This window comes from Galdieria sulphuraria (assembly GCF_000341285.1).
Source record: "Galdieria sulphuraria unplaced genomic scaffold scaf_14, whole genome shotgun sequence".
Lineage (NCBI taxonomy): Eukaryota > Rhodophyta > Bangiophyceae > Galdieriales > Galdieriaceae > Galdieria > Galdieria sulphuraria.
This window is the reverse complement of record NW_005178461.1, coordinates 143,530-161,776: the sequence shown is the minus strand read 5'-3', so window position 1 is coordinate 161,776 and position 18,247 is coordinate 143,530. Positions and strand designations below refer to the sequence as shown.

Here is an 18,247-nt window from a genome sequence, read left to right as displayed (position 1 = left end):
ATTTCTCTCTCTGTGTCTTTCCAAATGAGTCATATGGCTAATTGAACGAGTCTTCCATTCTTCCTTTTCAGAGGGTGCAATTCAATCCTTGTCATTTTCAGTGAGCATTCTGATGGTGGATTATGAACCGAGAGTCGTTAAGTTTCACATATGTGACAGACCATGGCTAAGTCTTTATAACAGAAATTTGATATTGTATGCTTCGGAATGCAGTGATAATTGTTATTCTCACGAGTTTCTATAGGAAGACAAAGGCAACAGATGAAGGGGAAGCCACTTCAGTATTCAATGGTCCATCTGGCGACTGTCTTAGTGATGACGTTATGTATCAAATATTTGCACGTCTTTCGCCTTCTGATCTAGCAGCATGTTCAAGGTACTTTTAATTATCGAGTTGTTGACTTCTCACACTGTTCAAGAGTTTGTCGTCGTTGGAATTCGTTGTCTTTTGACCCAGCACACTGGAAGCGAATCTGTATGGAAACCTGGCCTTCAGGTGGCAACGTGGAAACTATGAAGAGTGTTGTGTCTTATGGTATCTATAGTGTTGTTTCTTATATTGTTCGTTTATTTCGAGTGACTATCACAGGAGGCTCCTGGAGACGCATGTTTTTGGAACGTCCACACCTTAGGTTTGATGGAGTTTACATTTCAAGGCATCAATACATTCGAATGGGACTAACTGAAGGAAAATATAAGCAACCAGTTTTTCTGGTAACCTATTTTCGGTTCTTACGATTTTATCCAGATGGTGGGTTTGTTGGTTGTAGATGACACACATATCTGAGTACTTTCAAGGTATATGCATAGTGTTAACAAGTGCAGAAAAGCCTACGTCAGCTGTGAAGCGTCTAAGGTTTGCGTTGTTGTATGCCCTGTTACTGAAGATTTAAAAGTTTCCATAGAAGAAATTGGTCTCCCTCAGCAAACGAACGCGATAAAGCGACACCTTGTTTAGGTAGTTATGAGTTCAACGAGAAAACGAAACAAGTTACTGTCATAAGTTCTGTGAAACAACCAAAATATCCTGAAATGCGAGATGCGACTGGTATGTTGACTTTTGAACGTGAACAAATGCTTATAGTGAATTTATAGTTGTTTATTCATTGAAACTCTCATCAACCTGTCGCGGTGCAAATGATCGGTATGTTATTTATCCTGTTGAATTCATTCACTTATATTGTTTAGTTTATATGTTGAGAGTCACTTTTCTATACATGAAGGCTCAGACTGTCCAGTATTCCACTCAAAAGACAAACAAGTGAAATACTATTCTTTCATTGCATTTCGCTGTTTCCATGAACGATGTGCACGACTTTTTCATGAGGAAGACTACATCAAGGCTAACTGAGTTGAGATGCTTTCAGAATTGAGAAATGCTCAAACACGAATGAATGAATGAATGAATGAATGATTGGAACTTTGTTGAGAAACTTGGAGATTTGTTTATTCCAATTTGTAGATTGCAATTCTATCTCGAAGGGGTCGTCCTTTTCCATATTTTTGGGTCAATTTGGCAGAAACTTAATTGGTTATTCCTCAGTATATTCCATTCTTGTAAATACGTGGTTCCTCGACTGTCTCAAGATATTAATATAACGATACTTTAGTTATTTCCTTTTTTCTTTCTATTTTGTTTTTTTCTTGATGTTGTTGTAGGCTTTCTAGATGACCGAAACCAGGTTCTCTTGGGTCTTGCATATATTTCATCGGCATGATCGATCAAATTTTGTGCCTTTTTTGCTTCCATCTCAGCCATCTCTATCTCTTTCTCATGTCGCTCTTTCTGTAACTGTTCTTTAATTTGTCCTTGCTTACTAAAAAGTATTTCTAAATACTTATCCAATACACTGTCAGTAATAGAACGAGACTTTAATGTAGTCTTGGAACGTTTTTGGATGACAGAAAGCAATCTACGAGCATGGCTCGTTTCATCCACTAGCGTTACTGCCTTTCCCTTTGCTCCTGCTCTGGCTGTACGACCAACTCGATGGACATACGTTCGAATGTCATTTGGCATCTCGTAATTGATAACCGTTCGAACATCAAATATATCCAATCCTCTGGAAGCAACATCTGTGCAAAGCAAAAACTCACACTGACCTTTGCGAAATCGATTCAATGCCTCCATTCGTTGCATTTGTGACAAGTTTCCATGAAGCTCCACAGCAGAAAGACCAAGCATACCAAAAATAATAAATATTTGATGTGCAACAGATCTCTTAGAAAAGAATAATATGACTCTTTGTGTATATGTCCTACAACATAATGCTAATAAATAAGAGATTCTTTTGTTCACATTGTTGCCGTCGGATATCAATACAAATTCTTGTTCCAATGTCTTGGAAACTTCGTATAAAGGATCGACCACAATATTCGCAGGCTCTTTTAACGACAATAAGGCCAATTGTTGGACACTTGTCGTCATAGTTGCACTGAATAGCAAGGTTTGACGTTTAGGAGAACAACTTCGAATAATCTCCTCCAACTCTTCAGAAAAACCAAGATCTAACAATCTATCCGCCTCATCCAAAACTACAATTTCAACATCATCAACACTGAAACCCTTTGTATTTCTTATATGGTCAATGATGCGACCAGGTGTTCCAATGACAATATCTGGACATCTCTGCAGGGCATCTTGTTCCGCTCTCACAGCTAAACCGCCAATAGCCAACTCAATATCAATATCCATGTTCTTGCTAAGCTCTGTAAACACTTGTTTGCACTGTAAAGCAAGCTCCCTTGTTGGAAGTATCACAATGACACGAACCAAAGAAACTTTAGAGGCGCTTCTCCATAGTTTTTCCAAAATAGGGACGGCAAAGGCTCCCGTCTTTCCAGACCCAGTAACAGCGCTGGCACAAATATCACGGCCTACTAGTGCCAAAGGAATGACTTTGTCTTGAATTGGAGTGGGAACTTCCCATCCCAACTGGCGGATGGCCACAAGGAGTGGTCGCGAAATACCAAGTTGCAAAAAAGTGGAGTCGCCCATCATCAACTGCATTCGTTCCGAAGAATACTCGTAGTCTTTTCTACGCTTTTTTATAGACTCTTTAGACTCTGGCCCAGCGCTAAGGTTCGCAATCGACTGGTCTGTTTGATGTGAGGTTTGTTCAACAAAGTTGCCAATCTCTGATATGATAGACTCTCTTTGCTTCGATGTTTCAATTTCATATCTTCCCAATTGTTCAACATTATTGTTTCCACCGAAAGTTCCGTCGTCAATAAAAATAATGTGTTCCTCGAGAGAACTGAAGCTGTCCGTCGATGAGTCCATCTAAAAGAATTTGTAAAAGATGGCGAATGTTCTCAATCTCAATAGCCGTTCATTTTCGGAATACATCGAGTTTCAAATTATAATGAGCTTATCACAATGATTATCGTCATGTGATTATAGCAAAGAGTCTGTAGACAAGTATTAGAGGCGAAGAATAAGGAACTAATGATAGTGGAATTTGCATAGCAACTTTATCAATAGACATATCAATTAAAAACAAAACACTCATTTATTCTCAAAAAGCTAACACACAACTTTCCCACTTGCTCTATTTCTACAAACCCCAACAAAACAAAAAGATAAAGCTAACATACAAAGAATCATTTGACTCTACTAAAAATCAACAAACGACCTCCTCGAGTACGACTTATACGCAAATCATCGTCCAACTTGACATACGCAACACGTCTCAGAAATAGTTCATCAAAAATAACATATACTTACATAATAAGTGTCAAGAAAAAGTTCAGAAGAAGAGCCTTGAACTCGTCGTAAGATGTCTCCAAATGGTATATCCAATTGAATACCACCCAAATCAAGTCGGTTAGCAACAGAACGTCCTTTCAAACTCGTTTTATCAATCACTATTTCTAGTCTCTCTCCACCCACAGGAGTTACTCGTGTTTGTTGTAAAATGGTACCCATCAACCCTGGAAATGCTTCAAGGTCTACTTCATTCATCAGCTCTCCATAAGACAGGGAAATATTTTGTCTCCACTGACCGATCCTCAAGAATGGAGTAACTGAAGCTAACAAAAGAGGATTTGTCTTGTAAAAAGGTACAGAACTATATATAAGTTCCCAGGAGCCATCGAGTTTGGTTCCATCCAAGGGATTGGGCGTAGGATTCAACGACTCCAATTCTGCTGCCAAATCTTCTACTTCAGAGCGTTGCTCTGGTCTGCTCATTTGACCCCTATCTGTACTAGCACATAACTGATATAGTCGTATCTTGCGATTGTATCGCCTGGCCGCCTCGCCTATGCCGAATGGGACCTCTTCCGTGGGGTCCTGCTGTGAGTTAGATTTGCTCTCACCGCCGTTGTTGCTGGTATTGTAGGCACCAGACATCGTGCTCTCTCCAAAACTATCATTTTCCTTACGACTACTGGAATACTCATTACCAGGGGAAGTAAAATTGTCGCCATTAGAAAGAGAATTTTGCGAATAAAAGACAGGAGTCGTTCTTTTTCCCTTCAAGTTCCTAGCATTTGAAGGAAACAAAGTTTTGGAACGGAAACGCCAGCTAGAGCCACTGCATGTCTTACAAAAAGAACACTTGCAAGAATAAAAAGAGCTGAAGGTAAAACTAGCTTGAGAAAGGAAAAGTAAAGATTTCTCCGAACGCATGAAAAACATAACACCACCGCCACTCAAGAAAAAATAACAAATTGCGCCAATTCTGTTTCTATTGGACAAACATGTCGACCAACTCTAAACCTTGTCAGTGGGCAAAGGTTGCCTTACAAGGTAAGTAAAAGAGTAGTTAGTCAGGGTAGCTACATTTATATCAAGGAATCGAATTGGAGGACCCTCATCCCCATATGTTTTTGAAAGAGCCAATATTTCCTGCAAAGGATAGCATTTTGGATTGCATAGGCAACACGCCTCTTGTCCGTTTGAGAAGAATTGAGCAAGCTGAGAATCTTTCCTTTGAAGTTTACGCAAAGTGCGAATTCATGAACGCTGGAGGCTCTGTGAAGGACCGTATTGGAATACGTATGGTAGAAGATGCGGAAAAGGTAAGCCGTTTGGAAAATGTGGCTTGTTTCTAAAAGTATACTTACCCTTTTTTAGAAGGGGTTGATAAAACCAGGATATACCTTGATAGAACCAACTTCAGGAAATACAGGAATAGGCATTGCTTTAGCTGCAGCAGTAAAAGGTTACAATTGTATTATTACGATGCCAGAGAAGATGTCCGAGTACGTCTTGATTCGACTACACATTTCTTGCAATTTATGGAGTTTTGTACAATAGGGAGAAAGTAAACATCTTGAAAGCTTTGGGAGCTGAAATAGTACGAACACCCACCGAAGCAGCTTACAACTCTCCCGAGTCACATATTCAAGTAGCTCAAAGGTTGAACAAAGAGATACCCAACTCGTTCATTTTGGATCAGGTATAGTTATTTTTTTTATAGGAGGTTGATTGCTGAAGAATTGATTTAGTATTCTAATCCAAGGTAGGCCTAGAAGCCAATTATCGAATATCATTGAATGATATCCAATTTGTAGCAATCCACTAGCACACTACGATAGCACAGCAGAAGAAATAATTCAGCAGGTTGATAGAGTAGATATTTTGGTAGCTGGTGCTGGAACTGGTGGAACGATTTCTGGTATTGGAAGAAAACTGAGAGAGATATACAAAAAGAACGTCCAAATTGTTGGTGTCGATCCTGTTGGCAGTATTCTTGCGCAACCAGATTCACTTAATACAGAAATTTGTTCGTACAAAATTGAAGGGATCGGTATTTGACGTCTTGTTTTGTTTTGGCGGATAACTGAACTGTTTTGTGGTGAGGTTATGACTTTATTCCACGAGTACTCGATCGTTCCATTATTGATACTTGGTTTGTACACGACCAGTTTTGAGTACTTGCTTCTGAAATAATTCAGGGTTAAGACGAATGATTATGAAAGTTTCCAAGCTGCGAGACGATTGATTCGAGAGGAAGGTCTTCTCGTGGGTGGTTCCAGTGGTTCATGCCTAGCCGGTCTTTTGAAGATTGCAAAAGATATTCCTCCTAACAAAAAGGTAGTTTTGATTCTTCCAGACTCCAGTCGCAATTATATGTCAAAATTTATATCTGATGACTGGATGGAACAAAATGGCTTTCTTGAGCGTCCTTCTCCCGTAAGATTTTGGGTCGAAACTTTATTTGGTATTTATTTGAGCATTGTATATGTAGTTGGAACATGAAACTTGGGCATATTTGCCTGTTACTGCATTACCTTTACAGGAACCAGTGACAATACTTGGCAATGTATCTTGTGAAGAAGCAGTATCCATACTTTCTTCGACTTCATTTGACCAACTTCCAGTATTGGATGAAAAGGGAAATATTTTGGGGATGGTAACCCAAGGTATGTGAAAATGGCAATTTTCAGAAACGAATATTGTGATTCTTGCAAAGGCAATTTAATATCACAATTGATGTCAAGGAGAGTTCGCAATCAGGATCCCGTCTGGAAAGCAGCGTATAAACAATTCCGGGAAGTTCGTCCATCAACCACGTTAGCTCAGTTATCTCGTATATTTCGATATGACCACTATGCACTTATTGTTTCGACACAAAAGTGTTATGAAAGTGCAGGAACGCTTACTGAAAAGAAAATAGTATCCGGTATTGTAACACAAATCGACTTGTTAGAATTCTTGGTTCACCAGCATAGTTCGCATCACGGTCCAGAACAAAATGGACGAGACGAACGAAAAACGAATCAATTGGACTGAAATAAAAAATTATGGCTGTATCAAATCATGCTAGAGATTTCATTTGATGACCAAACATTTTTGAGTCAATAAGAAAACGGATGAGCAAAAATCAAGTTTCAAATACTTATTTCAATTGTTTACTCGAGATACTAGCAAGTAGAAAATGGAAGTACAAGTTTGGGACGGGAGCGACAAAGGCATGGATTCTTTCCGAAATCCAGTATAAAAAATGTCGAAGTATGCACCGACGCTAGATAAGATATTTTGTCATTTCTACGCAAGTATATTCCGAATGAGAGATATACTTGTCACATGAAATGATAATCCAGAATATATATTGTATTGGTTATTTACTGTTCTAAAGTGATATATGAGACTAGAGTCATAGGTACAGGCTATTATTATCAGAGATACTTATTCATGAAAGTGTCCAAAGACTGACTGAATAAGACGAGCTTTCTCCCAAGCCAATCTTTGATGTGCAGAATTGATGAGCCGCTGTGTTTCTTCAATCTGTTTAAGAGCAACATCTTCCCAAGTATGCTGTTCAGATTTGTGCATTGATGTACTTAAATGAATGCCCAACAAATTCTCTCCAGACACATCTGGCTTCAAAGGACTTGATACCTTTGGCAAAGGATGGCGAGATTTCAAATACTTTCCAAGACTCCTTTGCTTTTCTGAAATAAAATCTATTCGCTTCGCTACAGACGAAAGAACTTGTTCAACTTGCACGTTGAAGCTTTCCATGCTTTCCATCAAATATTTCTTCGTAGCAAGAGCGTCTATAGCAACTTGAGAAATCGTCTCTATTTCGTTCCGATCCAAGAGTTTCTTGGCATCGCTAGCTTGCGGTAAAGAGTTGTGTGAAAAATGACATCCGAAATCTACGTCAGTAGTGGTTGAATTTCCAAATACAGGCTGCGAAACCTCGTACACAGAAATGTTTCCAAGAGACATTTCTGATTGCAGTGCTTGCTTGGCTGCAATAGAAATTTTCCTAAACACAGACAACAGCTGGGTGAGTTGTCGGATATACGAGCCCAACTCTTCAAATTCTACAGAATGACCGGAAAGTGTCATATCAGGTAAAAGGTTACTACATTGAACAGAGCCATTTTCACAATTAATATAGGAAGGAACATTTTCAGATAGTTGTTGCATAGCTGCTTGTAGGTTCTGCAGTTCATATGAGAAAAGAGAGAACACTTGTTGGCAGCTATCATCTAGGTCTTTGGAATCAGTCCAGTCACTTTCGTTAGCAACTCTCTTTCCAATCGAGTTGACTTGAAAAGTAGTATGTCCTAAAGAGTCCTTGCATTCTGTAGCAGAGTACGACGCCTCTATCATCAACTTTTCGAACAATCGATTGAAATATTGTTGTAGATTCTGCTTGACGGAAAGAAAGTCTGCAGAATTTGCTTCAAACAAGTCTTCCATAGCTTCCCGTAATTCTAGTGCACATTTCCTGATTTGGATTTGTTCGTCTTCCAAACTTTGTAGCATGGAACGAAGCAATTCACTTTCTTTCTCCATCTTTTTCCACTCTTCATAATATGACTCGGTCTCTTGCTGTAAAACCAGATTTTCATAGTCTCGTTGCCTTAGTAGCTGCTCTAGTTCAGTTTTATCTCGGGAAATAGGGAGATCCGTTGGAAGACCTGTTTCAGAGTGTTGGTCGTAACTTGACGCAACTATAGGTTCTGCTTCCGTATTTGATTCCTTAATAACCTGTGGTTGCTGAGAAGAATTAACTTGTTCGAATACAGCTATAGAATTATGTTCGAGAGTGGCTTCTATTTGACTAGGTGTATCGTTCTCGTTGGAACGAACCGAATGTGTAGTCTGTTGAGATGCTTGAACACCAGTTGACTCGTAGAGTCTCAGCTGAGATTTTTCACTCTCTGACGGTTTCGTCGCAAATTCTTCAGAAGCTGTTGATTTCGGCTTCGAGGCACTTTCAAGCTGCCTGGTCAAATCGGATTGATCTGATTCAAGCTTGGCAATCTTTTGTTGTAGAATCTCATGTTCTGAGCTGCTTTCCTCCAGCTCTTTACTTAGCAAGTTCAGCTGTGTTTGTTTCTGCACTAGTTCTTCTTGCAATTTCTCGATGGTATGTTGTTTTTCTGATAAGCTGATTTCCATTTCAGCCATTATCCCATTTTGGTTCTCATATTTCTTTAAAGCAGTTTCTAATTCTTCTCTAACTATATCGATTTGTTTCGATATTTGCTGTTTATCTTGCAAAGCATTTTCAAGTTCATCTTCCTTGCTTCGATACGATTGTTCAAGGGATGTCAAGTTTGTACGCAACGTCGATACTTCCAAGGTCATTGATTCAATTTGTTCTTTATAGGTATCAATGGCTCGCCTCAGTGAATCTCTTTCTTCAGTGATGCATTTCAATTCACGCTCTATAATTTCGTTTCGTTTGCGCAAGTTTTCTTCTATGATTGCTTCTTCGCTTATTTTCAAGTTCAACTTCTTTGCCTCTTCTCTACTTGTACATAATTCGTTTCGACATTTTTCCAACTCTTGTGCAATTAGCTGCGCTTGTTGTTTTAAAGAGGCGTTCTGGAATTGAAGTTCTTCTTGATTCACTTTCAACTCTTCTTTTTCTTTTTGAACCATTTCAAGTTGCTCTCTATAAATTCTGCTCTCTTCCTCAATTTCTTGATTCGATGAGCTCAAAGATGTCTTTTCCTTTACCAAACAATTGTAGTCGTGTTTTAGTTGCTCTAACTGTGATTCGTATTGAGTAAGCCTGTTATTTTGTTCATCTATTTCGGAAAGAAGAGTTCGTCGTAGAACACAGTCCACTGGCTGACCTCGCTGGAAATGATGTTCATTATCAGTCTGTAAAACACTCAACCACTCTTCGTATTCATTTAACATTTGTGAGAGTGCTGCGTGTTGTTCGGCTTTGGATAATTCTTCTTCTAGTCTCTTACTGACTTGTTGTAGCTCGTTGGAGATACGTTCATTTTCCAACCGGTAGTGACTCTCGCTTTCTTCAAGCTGTTGCTTTGTTTTTTCGAGTTGTTCTGAAAGTTGGTTGACTTCACTTTCATATCTTTGTTTCGCTTCTTCCATCTCACTCGTTTGTCTATGTAATTCCTCATTTAATCGTGCCATTTCTTCTTCATGACAACTGTGCATGTTCTTGTTCTCATTCCTTGTTTGTTGGAGCTCTACAGAAATTCTTGCAATGTCCATCTCATATTCTTCCTTTGTTCGTTCCCATTCATTTCTCTGTTTCTCATACTCTTCGAGCTTTTGAGCTCGCTCATCTTGATATTGATTCTTCAGTTCTTCTAGTTTGAGTCCCATCTGATCTAGCTCCTGAGACAGTCGGACAGTTTCTGCTTCCTTATTATCTCGTAATTCTTGCAATTCTTTTGTTCTTCGATCAAGTTCTTCAACAAGTTCCTCATTTTCAGCTTGATAGTGGCGCTCAGTTTCATCTAGTTGGTTTGTTACTTGTTCCAACTCTTCCGTGAGACGATTGACCTCCGCTTCAACTACACGTTGCTTCTCTTTTAATTCTTTCGTACGTTGGTCAAACTCTTCAGAAAGATCGGCTATTTGGTTTTCGTAATTTTCTTGCATTTCATTGAATTCATTCGTTTGTCGCTCAAGAATATCTTGATAATGCTTTTGAGACTCTTCCAGCTGACTCCTTGTTTCTTCTAGCTCTTCAGAAATACGAGCAATTTCAGCTTCATAATATTCTCGTTGTTTTTCCAACTCTTCTGTATGTCCAGTAAGCTTATCTTTATAGAAAGCTTGCGCTTCTTGAAGTTCTTCCTTGGATTTTTGTAACTCATCCAATAGTTTCTCATTCTCATTTCGGTAATAATATATCGTTTCATCTAATTGTGTCTCAACACTTCCCGCTTGTTGTAACAGCTGTTCTCGTTCTTCATGGAGAGCTAGCAGTGATTCTTCAGCTTGCCTCTTTGCTACCAAGGCATCTTCAACTCGTGCTTCCTTATACTGAATCTCATCTTGACATTTTAGTACTTTTTCTTGGAGATTGAACGTCTGCTCATATATCATCTTTAGGTATCTTATAATGTCATCGCTTTGAAGTTTTGATCGAGGAGATATTTGGGACAACCTAAGTTCAGGTATTTCTGCAAAGCATGACAATATATCTTGAAGCTTTCGGACTGGGACATACTCTGCATCCCAACTGTGTCGGGTTGGAGTGTTTTGGTTACTATGAGTTTTTTCCGGAGATCTCCGAGGTCCATGGGCATTTTTTATATCCATTTCTAGTGGAGAAGGTGGATTGCTATAAGCCCTTGGTTTCATTACTTGATTCGATTTTCTACCATCAAACTCGTAGTCGTGAGCAAATTTTGGAGATTTTTGGTTGTCATTCGATGATTTAGGAGATTGAAATTCACTATTGTCTGAATTTTTTGCCAAGTTTTGGAATAATGGCAAAGATTCTATGACATGATGAAAAATATTCTCCAAAGCAGCCCAATCATGCGAAACTATAGCTTCCTTTGGTATTTGAGACATTTCATTTGGAAAGTTTTCGGCAAGAAGATTCCATCGTTTGCGAAATACCTGAAAAGTTTCCGACAAAGAACTTGGCCAAGTATTGTCAGGCTTCAGAAAGTTGTTGTTTGTATCTCCATTTGCAATTTGTTCCTTGACTACGGAAGCATTATGTAGCGAATGTTTTCTTTCATACAACTCCTTGATTTTCTCTTGCAAAGAGAAGATTACTTTTCGAGCTTTTTTAAGTAGTTCGTCACGTTGTGCGACTTCTCGTTCCTTTTCTTCAAGTACTTGAAGCAGGTTGGCTTTGGGGCTTTGTAGTCCTGAGTCTTCCATACTCAGTGTTGACTTATTTGTCGTATCACCTTCAAAGTCGTTTGGTAGCAGTCCTAGCTTTTCCTCCAAGTGGAAGACTTGAAGCTTCAAGTTAAAGTTGGCCTTCTTCAATCTTTGTATTTCTTTTTCTTGTCTTCTCAAGGTAGCATCTGCAGAGTTTGATACAACAGGTTGTTCTTCATACTCTGGACTATTTAGAGTATCTCGAAGTGCGGAGAAAGAAACTCTTTCGGACATCTTCAGTCTCTCTCCGTCTAACAATCCCTTCACAAGGAAGGAACAAAACCCGCTAGAAATTCAAAATGATGGCCATAGTCTCCCCACCATTTTGCCATGTTAGACAGACCACGTCATCTTTCAAGAGGGTGCGGAAATTGACGTCATCCAACACTATATATTCTGTTGGGGGAATTGCTGCTGTTGAAAACGCCAATGAAAACCAGCGTGGATTTTCATAAAGAAATGCTGCTCATATATTCATATTCACTTTTTGGATTTTCAAGGTGCTTGGTACAAGGACTGATTTGTTCCTTGTTATTCAAAGAGAGTATTCCACTCTCCAAAAGCAGCATATCCCAAACCTAAGTATAAAGCATCCATCAATGGTTATTGGCTACTATAATAACCATAGCTGAGCTCATACTGATCAAGAGGAAGCATTCAAAATTTCCCAAACACGAACCATTTTAGCTCCTCGTAGCTGGTACAGGTTTCTGATTTTGCCATTTACAAAATCCAACAACTGTTGACGAAGAGCCATCAGGTTCGGATAACTTTCGTCAAATAGTTTTTGTAAATCCTTGAATTGGTAGAAGAATTCGACATTTTTCTAAAAAATATGCTAGTTATGCCTAAAATTCATGCTGTACTTTCAACACCAACCTTTGCTTCTTGTTCCGATAACCAGACGCAACGACTCGTATGATGGCAAAAATAAATTCCACAACGCTTATCACAACATATGAACTTGAGGTTTTTTACAGCAACTAGTGCTATTTTCTTGGATGACCTTGTTGCTCTTTTGATGACGCTGGGAATATTTTGAGCCTGTTCATCAAATAGTTTGACTGCTGTGACTGGGCCGTCTATTGTTTGCATTAAATAAATAAACCTAAAAAATTGCATTTGTTTTTCTATCCTTTTGAAACACAAAAAGGTGTCACTACCTTGTCCGACCATATTGGAGGTCTCCCACTAACAAAATAACAAAACAGCTATCAAACTCCTCGCCAGAAAATAATGAAGCGATTGCAGAAACTGACAACGAATAACGAGGAATCCAAAGTGTATCTAAAGGCTTCGTTGAACAAACTTGAATGGGCATTTTGCTAGGAACTGCCATGTGCAAGATTTCACTGTCAAACAAACGCTTTGAAGGAATAACACCGTAAAGACGAATAACGTAACCTTCGTTTCGTAATATCTCAAGTGCGTTGTCTGTTGGACGCCAAAAAGTGACATAAGCTCTTCTCTTGCCTCTTCTGTCAACCACCAATATTTCAGTCATACGAGACACATCTCTTTCCGATTCAACGAATGGATTGGTCATTTCAGAAGATGCCTGCTCTTCTTTTTTGAAAATCTCATCCAAACGTATGGAAATGTCTTCATTTCTTCTCAGTACAATTCTTTCTTCATCTTCTTCATTTCGGAACACCTAAATCAATTAAGCATATAAAATAAATGAAAAAATTCACACTAATCTAACAAACCTTTCGAGTCTTAGTTTCATCCCGCAAGTCACTCTCTACAAATCGAACAGGAAAGGAGCGCTCAATGACGACTTCAACACATGGGATTTGTCCACCCATTGCACGAAGACTACTCATACCGTGTAAGACAGGAGGATGCCTAATCTTTGTAATTAGAAGACATTTGAATATTCTAAGTAATAATACATCTCACCTTCTGGGTCCAAGTTTACAATTCCATCTTGCTCGACGAACACCATTAAAATGAAGCGATAAAACTGTGTTTTCTGGATTTTCTTCATCAAAGTGATGAAAGCTGGCACTGCAAACCGAAATTTTACAGCCCTTGAAAAGTTTCTTCTTAAGAATCGCGTCACATAGGAGAGAATCTATTTTTGCTCGGACGCAATACCATCTGGAAATTTTCAGTAGAAAGCAATGAAAGATAGTCGATACAATTACCCATCCGACACTTCAATAAAGTTTTCATTGAATATATCACTGATAAACAGGATATAATGCGAACCAACCAAGGCATCCCGCTCTACGATTCTTGAGCTTGTATAAGCTTCCCTAATAAGAATCATTAAAAAATACTTACTTGTGTAAAATGGAACGGTGACCAAGATTCCATTCTCTTTCCAAACGCTTCGAAAATTCAATGCCCAGATTCAAAGCATTCAACTTATTCCTTAGAAACGGATGAAAGAAAACTTCTAGGCTAGCAAGCTTCCACATTAATAAACGATACGCATTCCTTATCCAAGAATTAGTTCCGACTTTCATCAGTGGACCTTGTCATATTTAAGTTACGTATGACATAATAAGTGAATTCTCCTAAATACCATCAGCATCTGGAAAAAGAAGTCTCAAATGCTCAGTAAACTCCTCCAAGCCAACAGTTGAATGACAATCTGGTTTCAAATAACATATCTCTGGTGATATAGAAAAATTCTCATCCAAATTCATGCGACTGTCTTTGAATCTAAAACGAACAGGATCTTGGAGACAAGTCGACAATTCTGGATCATCAGAAAATATTCCACATCTATTTTCTGATAATTTTCTCTTTAGGAGTTCTTTCAGTGAAACTAAACTCTCATCATAAAAAATCAATTAAAAGGAGTGCCTTCACACTTACCTTTCTTAATATGGTAACCGGGTTGGACAGGTTGTCCAGCAAGACTGGAACAAATATAATGAAATGGAATGTGTTTCTTGACTCTTCTTTCAACTACAGACTTTGGAATGTGATTTTCAGTGACGTTTCTCGAGTTTCCAACTGGGGTTTTCCTACGCTTAAGCATGGAATCTGTGATTCCAGAAGGCGTTCTTTTCATAGGAAGATTTGAATCGGGGTAACTACGTAGCAAAGGTACTCTTGATTCACTTCCTGGAGTACAGTGCTTGTTGTCCATTGTCTTGTTCGGTGTTCGATTATCATATAATGCTTTGCGGGCTCGTTTTAAAACCGAATTGGTAAGCTTGCGCTAGAAAGAACAATTAAACAAGATTGGCGTTTTATCAGTCAACTTACTTTAAGTTCCATTTTGGGATTTGTCAATACTACTTTTTCGTCAGAAGCTTCCTTCAGAATCATGGAAGCACGTTGCAAATTGTCATTGGTTATTGAGATGTGCTTACCCTTTCCAGTTGTGAATATCACATCTTGTTTCCTTTCATAGTCAGCTACCAAATTCTTTGTTAGAAAATTAACAAATATTGACAATTTGAGCATACCATCTTGTTTCTGGAGACTTGAATTTACTTGGAGCATATGCTCTTCCTTCGCCAAGTCTGACAAACTAGAGCGAGAATTCCCGTCGCATTCAGGAACGACAACTTCAGCTAAGAAAGACTTGGCCCATTCATTGCTCACATCTTTGGTTTTCACTTCTTTTCCACCTCCTGTTACAAATAATGGGGTGGCAACGTTGTCAGTAAATCTCTTCGCTTCGTACTTATGGAAACTTGACAAAGCATTCAATCGTTCCTCTAATGATTCCATTTCAAATAACTTATTATCGGATATTTCTTTTCTCTTTGAATCCTCATTAATGTTGATAATGCGCTCCGATCTTTGCCAATCTTCCGAATCATCTTGAATATGATTTTGTAAAAGCTCAACTGTTTTGTTTTCTGCTGAAAACGTCTCTGCTTTGAACTGTTGTTGATTGAATAGTGTCATTTCTTCTAATCCATTCAGCCAATCTCTCTCTCCTCTTTTTGTTTCCACGCGTTCCAAATAGCAAGCTGATACGAGAACTGAAGACTGCAAAGCATTTCCCATTACTTGTTCCATGTCGATATTCACCACGCTTAATTCACTTTTTGTAGTACACGGTACTTGGACCTGAATAATTCCATAGTAGGGATCATAACACTGCTGAAACGTGGCGGTAATTATTTCCACTTGTTTTGAAGGACACGGAATCTTTTCTTCCATTTCATTCAAGAAAAGACTGTCTTACTTGTTTCTGTTTGTAATATTTCAACCAGTTGTGACTTTTAAATGAAACTAGAATAGTAAAATGCACGAGTCAAATTGACAACAGTGAGCCTAGTCAAGTTTCGTATGAGAAGCACGAGGTCTCTTCTGAATATCCAACAGGGTGTTTTTCAGCGAACGACTAAACAAATAGAACTTTTCAAAAATAACTGTGCTACGTAGAGTTGGAACCCAGTAAGTAAAGAGCCTTCAATAAAAAACTCCTAAAGTATGGCCAATTGGATCTCATTTCAAATCACACAAGGCGCCCAAACAAGACTCAAATAAGAAAGGAAACAGTATTTCAAGTGCGTGTGAGATTTCGTTACTGGAGAATGTTACCTAGTTGTGAACATAAAAGACAGGTTTTCTTCAGTTGGTTATCCCATTTTTGTATCAGACTATGTTCTCTGGGTCCTTCTTTGAATCATTCAAAATAAGAGTAGGCAGGGTTTCAAAGGACTGTCTTCTATGCCCTGTTATTATCTATTTCCTACTCTTAACAATCTCTATGCCTAGCGTTTGTGACCTTAATATTCTTTGTGATGATACTAGTTTCTTCAAATGTTTTCAATAGAACAAGCTTTGGATTTTCTTTACTTTACATTTGCACGATGAAAAATAATAGATGTTCATGGATACTAATGCTATCGATAGAAGTTTATAAGAATCCAATGCAATAAGAAGGGCAGCATTAACAAGCAAAGAAGAAAATCTACAAATATCCATGGAATTTATTGCAAAGGGGGGAGATAGATTACATATGAAAAGATTGTGAAAACAAGGCATAGAATTTGCACACGAAAAACATTCTTGTGGCAAAAGTGGACTCGAAATGGGAAAGCTGCAATCCTTGAATCAGCTGTGTCATTCCTGTTGAGATTTGTCATCACAAAGGAGGTTCGCATCTGTCCCGAAGCTGAAGAATGACAAGTGATAGCTTCGAGAAAAAGTATGTCTATGTTTTAAAGTTGCAACAAAATAAATGGTATATTGGGTCTACCACCAACATAAAGCAGAGAATAGCTCAACACTGTCAGGGAACTGGCTGTGCTTGGACGTCAAGATATCCATTCTTGGAATTATTTGATTGTCAACTACAGAGAGATGGTTGGCACGAAGAGAACTTGACAAAAGAATATATGCTACGTTATGGAATAGAAAACGTTCGAGGAGGTCCTTATACCAATTTGGAACTTACGGAAGAGGAAAAAGAAGTTATTCAAAGAGCTTTAGACGCCTTTAGAGGTGCTTGTTATCTTTGTGGTTCTAGAGGGCATTTAGCTGCAGAATGTCCAACTTGTGATTTCAAGTGCAGTGAATCAGCAAAAGACTTTGAGTATAGCGAAAGTCAAGCTTGTTTTCGTTGTGGAAGATGGGGACATTATGTTGCAGACTGTTATGCAACAACTCATCGCAATGGTCTGTCAATTGATTCTCGTAGAACAACTAGTTCAAACGAAACTTTCTTCGCAGACTCGAATACTTGTTTTCGTTGTGGAAGATGGGGACATTATGTTGCAGACTGTTATGCAACAACTCATCGCAATGGTCAAAGAATTGATGAATAAACCCTAATAAACCCTACAGCCAGCAAAATGGGATAGCGAGTCATCTAGTGACCATTCTAGCCTGGAAATATCATCTTATACCTGTAGCTCGGAATATAGCAGTATGGACAATGACACTGATAGCTGTTCCATGTATAGTAGTGGTGGATACAGTAGCGATTAGTCCAAAGGGAATATTATATTGTTTCCAACTTTTGTACAAGTATATGATAGCAGTGTCTTTAAATATGTCGTTTCAAGACCATTGTGTCGTCTGTTGACTTCATGATAGGTGAAATTACTTTTTTGAAAAATAATGAATGATCGAATATGCAATACAGATTATGAAGAATTTGAATAACAGTTGAGATTGTGGATGGTTATGATATTTGCCATTGGACATTCCTCCCATCAAATGAAGAAGAGCCCCAACCATTTCCCTATTTGTGGTGTGGTCATATTCATCCTCTCCAATTATTATTTTTCATAGTCATGGCACAGTGGAAATATGTGTTACTTGGAGGATCTGGAGGCATAGGAACCCAACTCTGTCATCTTTTGAAAAGTGAAAGCACATACATTGTTGTAGGTTCAAGATCAGAAGCAAAGCTGAAAGAACTATCCAAAGCCATCCCAGGAATAGAAACGTTCCCTCTCGACGCTTGTGATTCTACTCAGGTTGGTCACTGCAACACAGCTCTTGAAGAATCTGTGAAATATTGCGCTATTCTTACTGAAAATAGGTTGAAGCTTTCGTCCAGTTTGCTGATGAGAGACCAGGAACGTTGGTAGGAGCTGCAAACTTGGTAGGAAGTATATTATTGAAGCCAATCACAGCAACTTCGGAACGAGAATTCAAATCCACTATAGAAACAAATCTATTTAGCTCTTTCTATTTCTCTAAAAGTATTATCAAGAGAATGCTAAAAAATTCACAAGGGGG

The 18,247-nt window shown here is 38.5% G+C and overlaps 8 protein-coding genes across 9 annotated transcripts; 4 read left to right on the top strand and 4 right to left on the bottom strand.

Annotated features, from left to right (window-relative positions):
* The first annotated feature begins 66 nt into the window (after positions 1 to 66).
* Gasu_21100 (F-box protein) lies at positions 67 to 1,581 on the top strand. 2 transcript variants are annotated; one of them, XM_005707114.1, is made up of 8 exons: positions 67 to 195; positions 245 to 376; positions 420 to 535; positions 590 to 751; positions 799 to 856; positions 906 to 1,048; positions 1,096 to 1,144; positions 1,189 to 1,581. In XM_005707114.1, exons 1-8 carry the CDS (start codon positions 113 to 115, stop codon positions 1,349 to 1,351), a joined length of 906 nt encoding a protein of 301 aa, XP_005707171.1. In that variant the 5' UTR covers positions 67 to 112; the 3' UTR covers positions 1,352 to 1,581. The 2 variants fall into 2 exon arrangements, with proteins under 2 accessions (XP_005707171.1, XP_005707172.1); XM_005707115.1 differs by having other exon boundaries at positions 420 to 751.
* Positions 1,582 to 1,585: 4 nt separating this feature from the next.
* Gasu_21090 (ATP-dependent RNA helicase DEAD) lies at positions 1,586 to 3,326 on the bottom strand. Its single transcript, XM_005707113.1, has one exon. The coding sequence runs from the start codon at positions 3,281 to 3,283 to the stop codon at positions 1,607 to 1,609; it is 1,677 nt and encodes a 558-aa protein (XP_005707170.1). The 5' UTR covers positions 3,284 to 3,326; the 3' UTR covers positions 1,586 to 1,606.
* Positions 3,327 to 3,458: 132 nt separating this feature from the next.
* Gasu_21080 (uncharacterized protein) lies at positions 3,459 to 4,686 on the bottom strand. Its single transcript, XM_005707112.1, has 2 exons — positions 3,728 to 4,686; positions 3,459 to 3,672 (listed from the first exon to the last, which is right to left on the bottom strand). Exons 1-2 carry the CDS (start codon positions 4,640 to 4,642, stop codon positions 3,604 to 3,606), a joined length of 984 nt encoding a protein of 327 aa, XP_005707169.1. The 5' UTR covers positions 4,643 to 4,686; the 3' UTR covers positions 3,459 to 3,603.
* Positions 4,687 to 4,696: 10 nt separating this feature from the next.
* On the top strand, positions 4,697 to 6,791 carry Gasu_21070 (cystathionine beta-synthase). Its single transcript, XM_005707111.1, has 10 exons — positions 4,697 to 4,753; positions 4,799 to 5,025; positions 5,081 to 5,208; positions 5,264 to 5,405; positions 5,455 to 5,468; positions 5,521 to 5,756; positions 5,810 to 5,858; positions 5,905 to 6,142; positions 6,198 to 6,372; positions 6,423 to 6,791. Exons 1-10 carry the CDS (start codon positions 4,705 to 4,707, stop codon positions 6,740 to 6,742), a joined length of 1,578 nt encoding a protein of 525 aa, XP_005707168.1. The 5' UTR covers positions 4,697 to 4,704; the 3' UTR covers positions 6,743 to 6,791.
* A 14-nt stretch (positions 6,792 to 6,805) lies between these two features.
* On the bottom strand, positions 6,806 to 11,836 carry Gasu_21060 (uncharacterized protein). Its single transcript, XM_005707110.1, has one exon. The coding sequence runs from the start codon at positions 11,810 to 11,812 to the stop codon at positions 7,139 to 7,141; it is 4,674 nt and encodes a 1,557-aa protein (XP_005707167.1). The 5' UTR covers positions 11,813 to 11,836; the 3' UTR covers positions 6,806 to 7,138.
* A 569-nt stretch (positions 11,837 to 12,405) lies between these two features.
* On the bottom strand, positions 12,406 to 15,726 carry Gasu_21050 (breast cancer 2 susceptibility protein). Its single transcript, XM_005707109.1, has 10 exons — positions 15,007 to 15,726; positions 14,804 to 14,955; positions 14,408 to 14,756; positions 14,112 to 14,357; positions 13,868 to 14,060; positions 13,729 to 13,818; positions 13,481 to 13,681; positions 13,288 to 13,426; positions 12,742 to 13,232; positions 12,406 to 12,686 (listed from the first exon to the last, which is right to left on the bottom strand). The coding sequence occupies exons 1-10, from the start codon at positions 15,710 to 15,712 to the stop codon at positions 12,434 to 12,436; spliced, it is 2,820 nt and encodes a 939-aa protein (XP_005707166.1). The 5' UTR covers positions 15,713 to 15,726; the 3' UTR covers positions 12,406 to 12,433.
* A 950-nt stretch (positions 15,727 to 16,676) lies between these two features.
* Gasu_21040 (nucleic acid binding protein / zinc ion binding protein) lies at positions 16,677 to 17,351 on the top strand. The gene has a single exon (XM_005707108.1). It carries the CDS (start codon positions 16,681 to 16,683, stop codon positions 17,323 to 17,325), a length of 645 nt encoding a protein of 214 aa, XP_005707165.1. The 5' UTR covers positions 16,677 to 16,680; the 3' UTR covers positions 17,326 to 17,351.
* A 395-nt stretch (positions 17,352 to 17,746) lies between these two features.
* On the top strand, positions 17,747 to 18,131 carry Gasu_21030 (short chain dehydrogenase/reductase family oxidoreductase). Its single transcript, XM_005707107.1, has one exon. It carries the CDS (start codon positions 17,797 to 17,799, stop codon positions 18,094 to 18,096), a length of 300 nt encoding a protein of 99 aa, XP_005707164.1. The 5' UTR covers positions 17,747 to 17,796; the 3' UTR covers positions 18,097 to 18,131.
* Positions 18,132 to 18,247: the final 116 nt, after the last annotated feature.

Coding starts and splice junctions, on each gene's coding strand:
- Gasu_21040 (XM_005707108.1), top strand. CDS start 16,681: ATGACAAGTGATAGCTTCGAGAAAAAGTATGTCTATGTTTTAAAGTTG.
- Gasu_21100 (XM_005707115.1), top strand. CDS start 113: ATGGTGGATTATGAACCGAGAGTCGTTAAGTTTCACATATGTGACAGA. Junction 752..798: donor CTTACGATTTTATCCAGATG/GTGGGTTTGTTG, acceptor AGTACTTTCAAG/GTATATGCATAGTGTTAACA. Junction 1,145..1,188: donor TGTCGCGGTGCAAATGATCG/GTATGTTATTTA, acceptor TATATTGTTTAG/TTTATATGTTGAGAGTCACT.
- Gasu_21060 (XM_005707110.1), bottom strand. CDS start 11,812: ATGTCCGAAAGAGTTTCTTTCTCCGCACTTCGAGATACTCTAAATAGT.
- Gasu_21030 (XM_005707107.1), top strand. CDS start 17,797: ATGGCACAGTGGAAATATGTGTTACTTGGAGGATCTGGAGGCATAGGA.
- Gasu_21090 (XM_005707113.1), bottom strand. CDS start 3,283: ATGGACTCATCGACGGACAGCTTCAGTTCTCTCGAGGAACACATTATT.
- Gasu_21080 (XM_005707112.1), bottom strand. CDS start 4,642: ATGTTTTTCATGCGTTCGGAGAAATCTTTACTTTTCCTTTCTCAAGCT. Junction 3,673..3,727: donor TTTTTCTTGACACTTATTAT/GTAAGTATATGT, acceptor GCGTATGTCAAG/TTGGACGATGATTTGCGTAT.
- Gasu_21070 (XM_005707111.1), top strand. CDS start 4,705: ATGTCGACCAACTCTAAACCTTGTCAGTGGGCAAAGGTTGCCTTACAA. Junction 5,209..5,263: donor ATGCCAGAGAAGATGTCCGA/GTACGTCTTGAT, acceptor TTTGTACAATAG/GGAGAAAGTAAACATCTTGA. Junction 5,859..5,904: donor CGTTCCATTATTGATACTTG/GTTTGTACACGA, acceptor GAAATAATTCAG/GGTTAAGACGAATGATTATG.
- Gasu_21050 (XM_005707109.1), bottom strand. CDS start 15,712: ATGGAAGAAAAGATTCCGTGTCCTTCAAAACAAGTGGAAATAATTACC. Junction 13,819..13,867: donor CACCGTTCCATTTTACACAA/GTAAGTATTTTT, acceptor TACAAGCTCAAG/AATCGTAGAGCGGGATGCCT. Junction 13,682..13,728: donor TTTATTGAAGTGTCGGATGG/GTAATTGTATCG, acceptor GAAAATTTCCAG/ATGGTATTGCGTCCGAGCAA.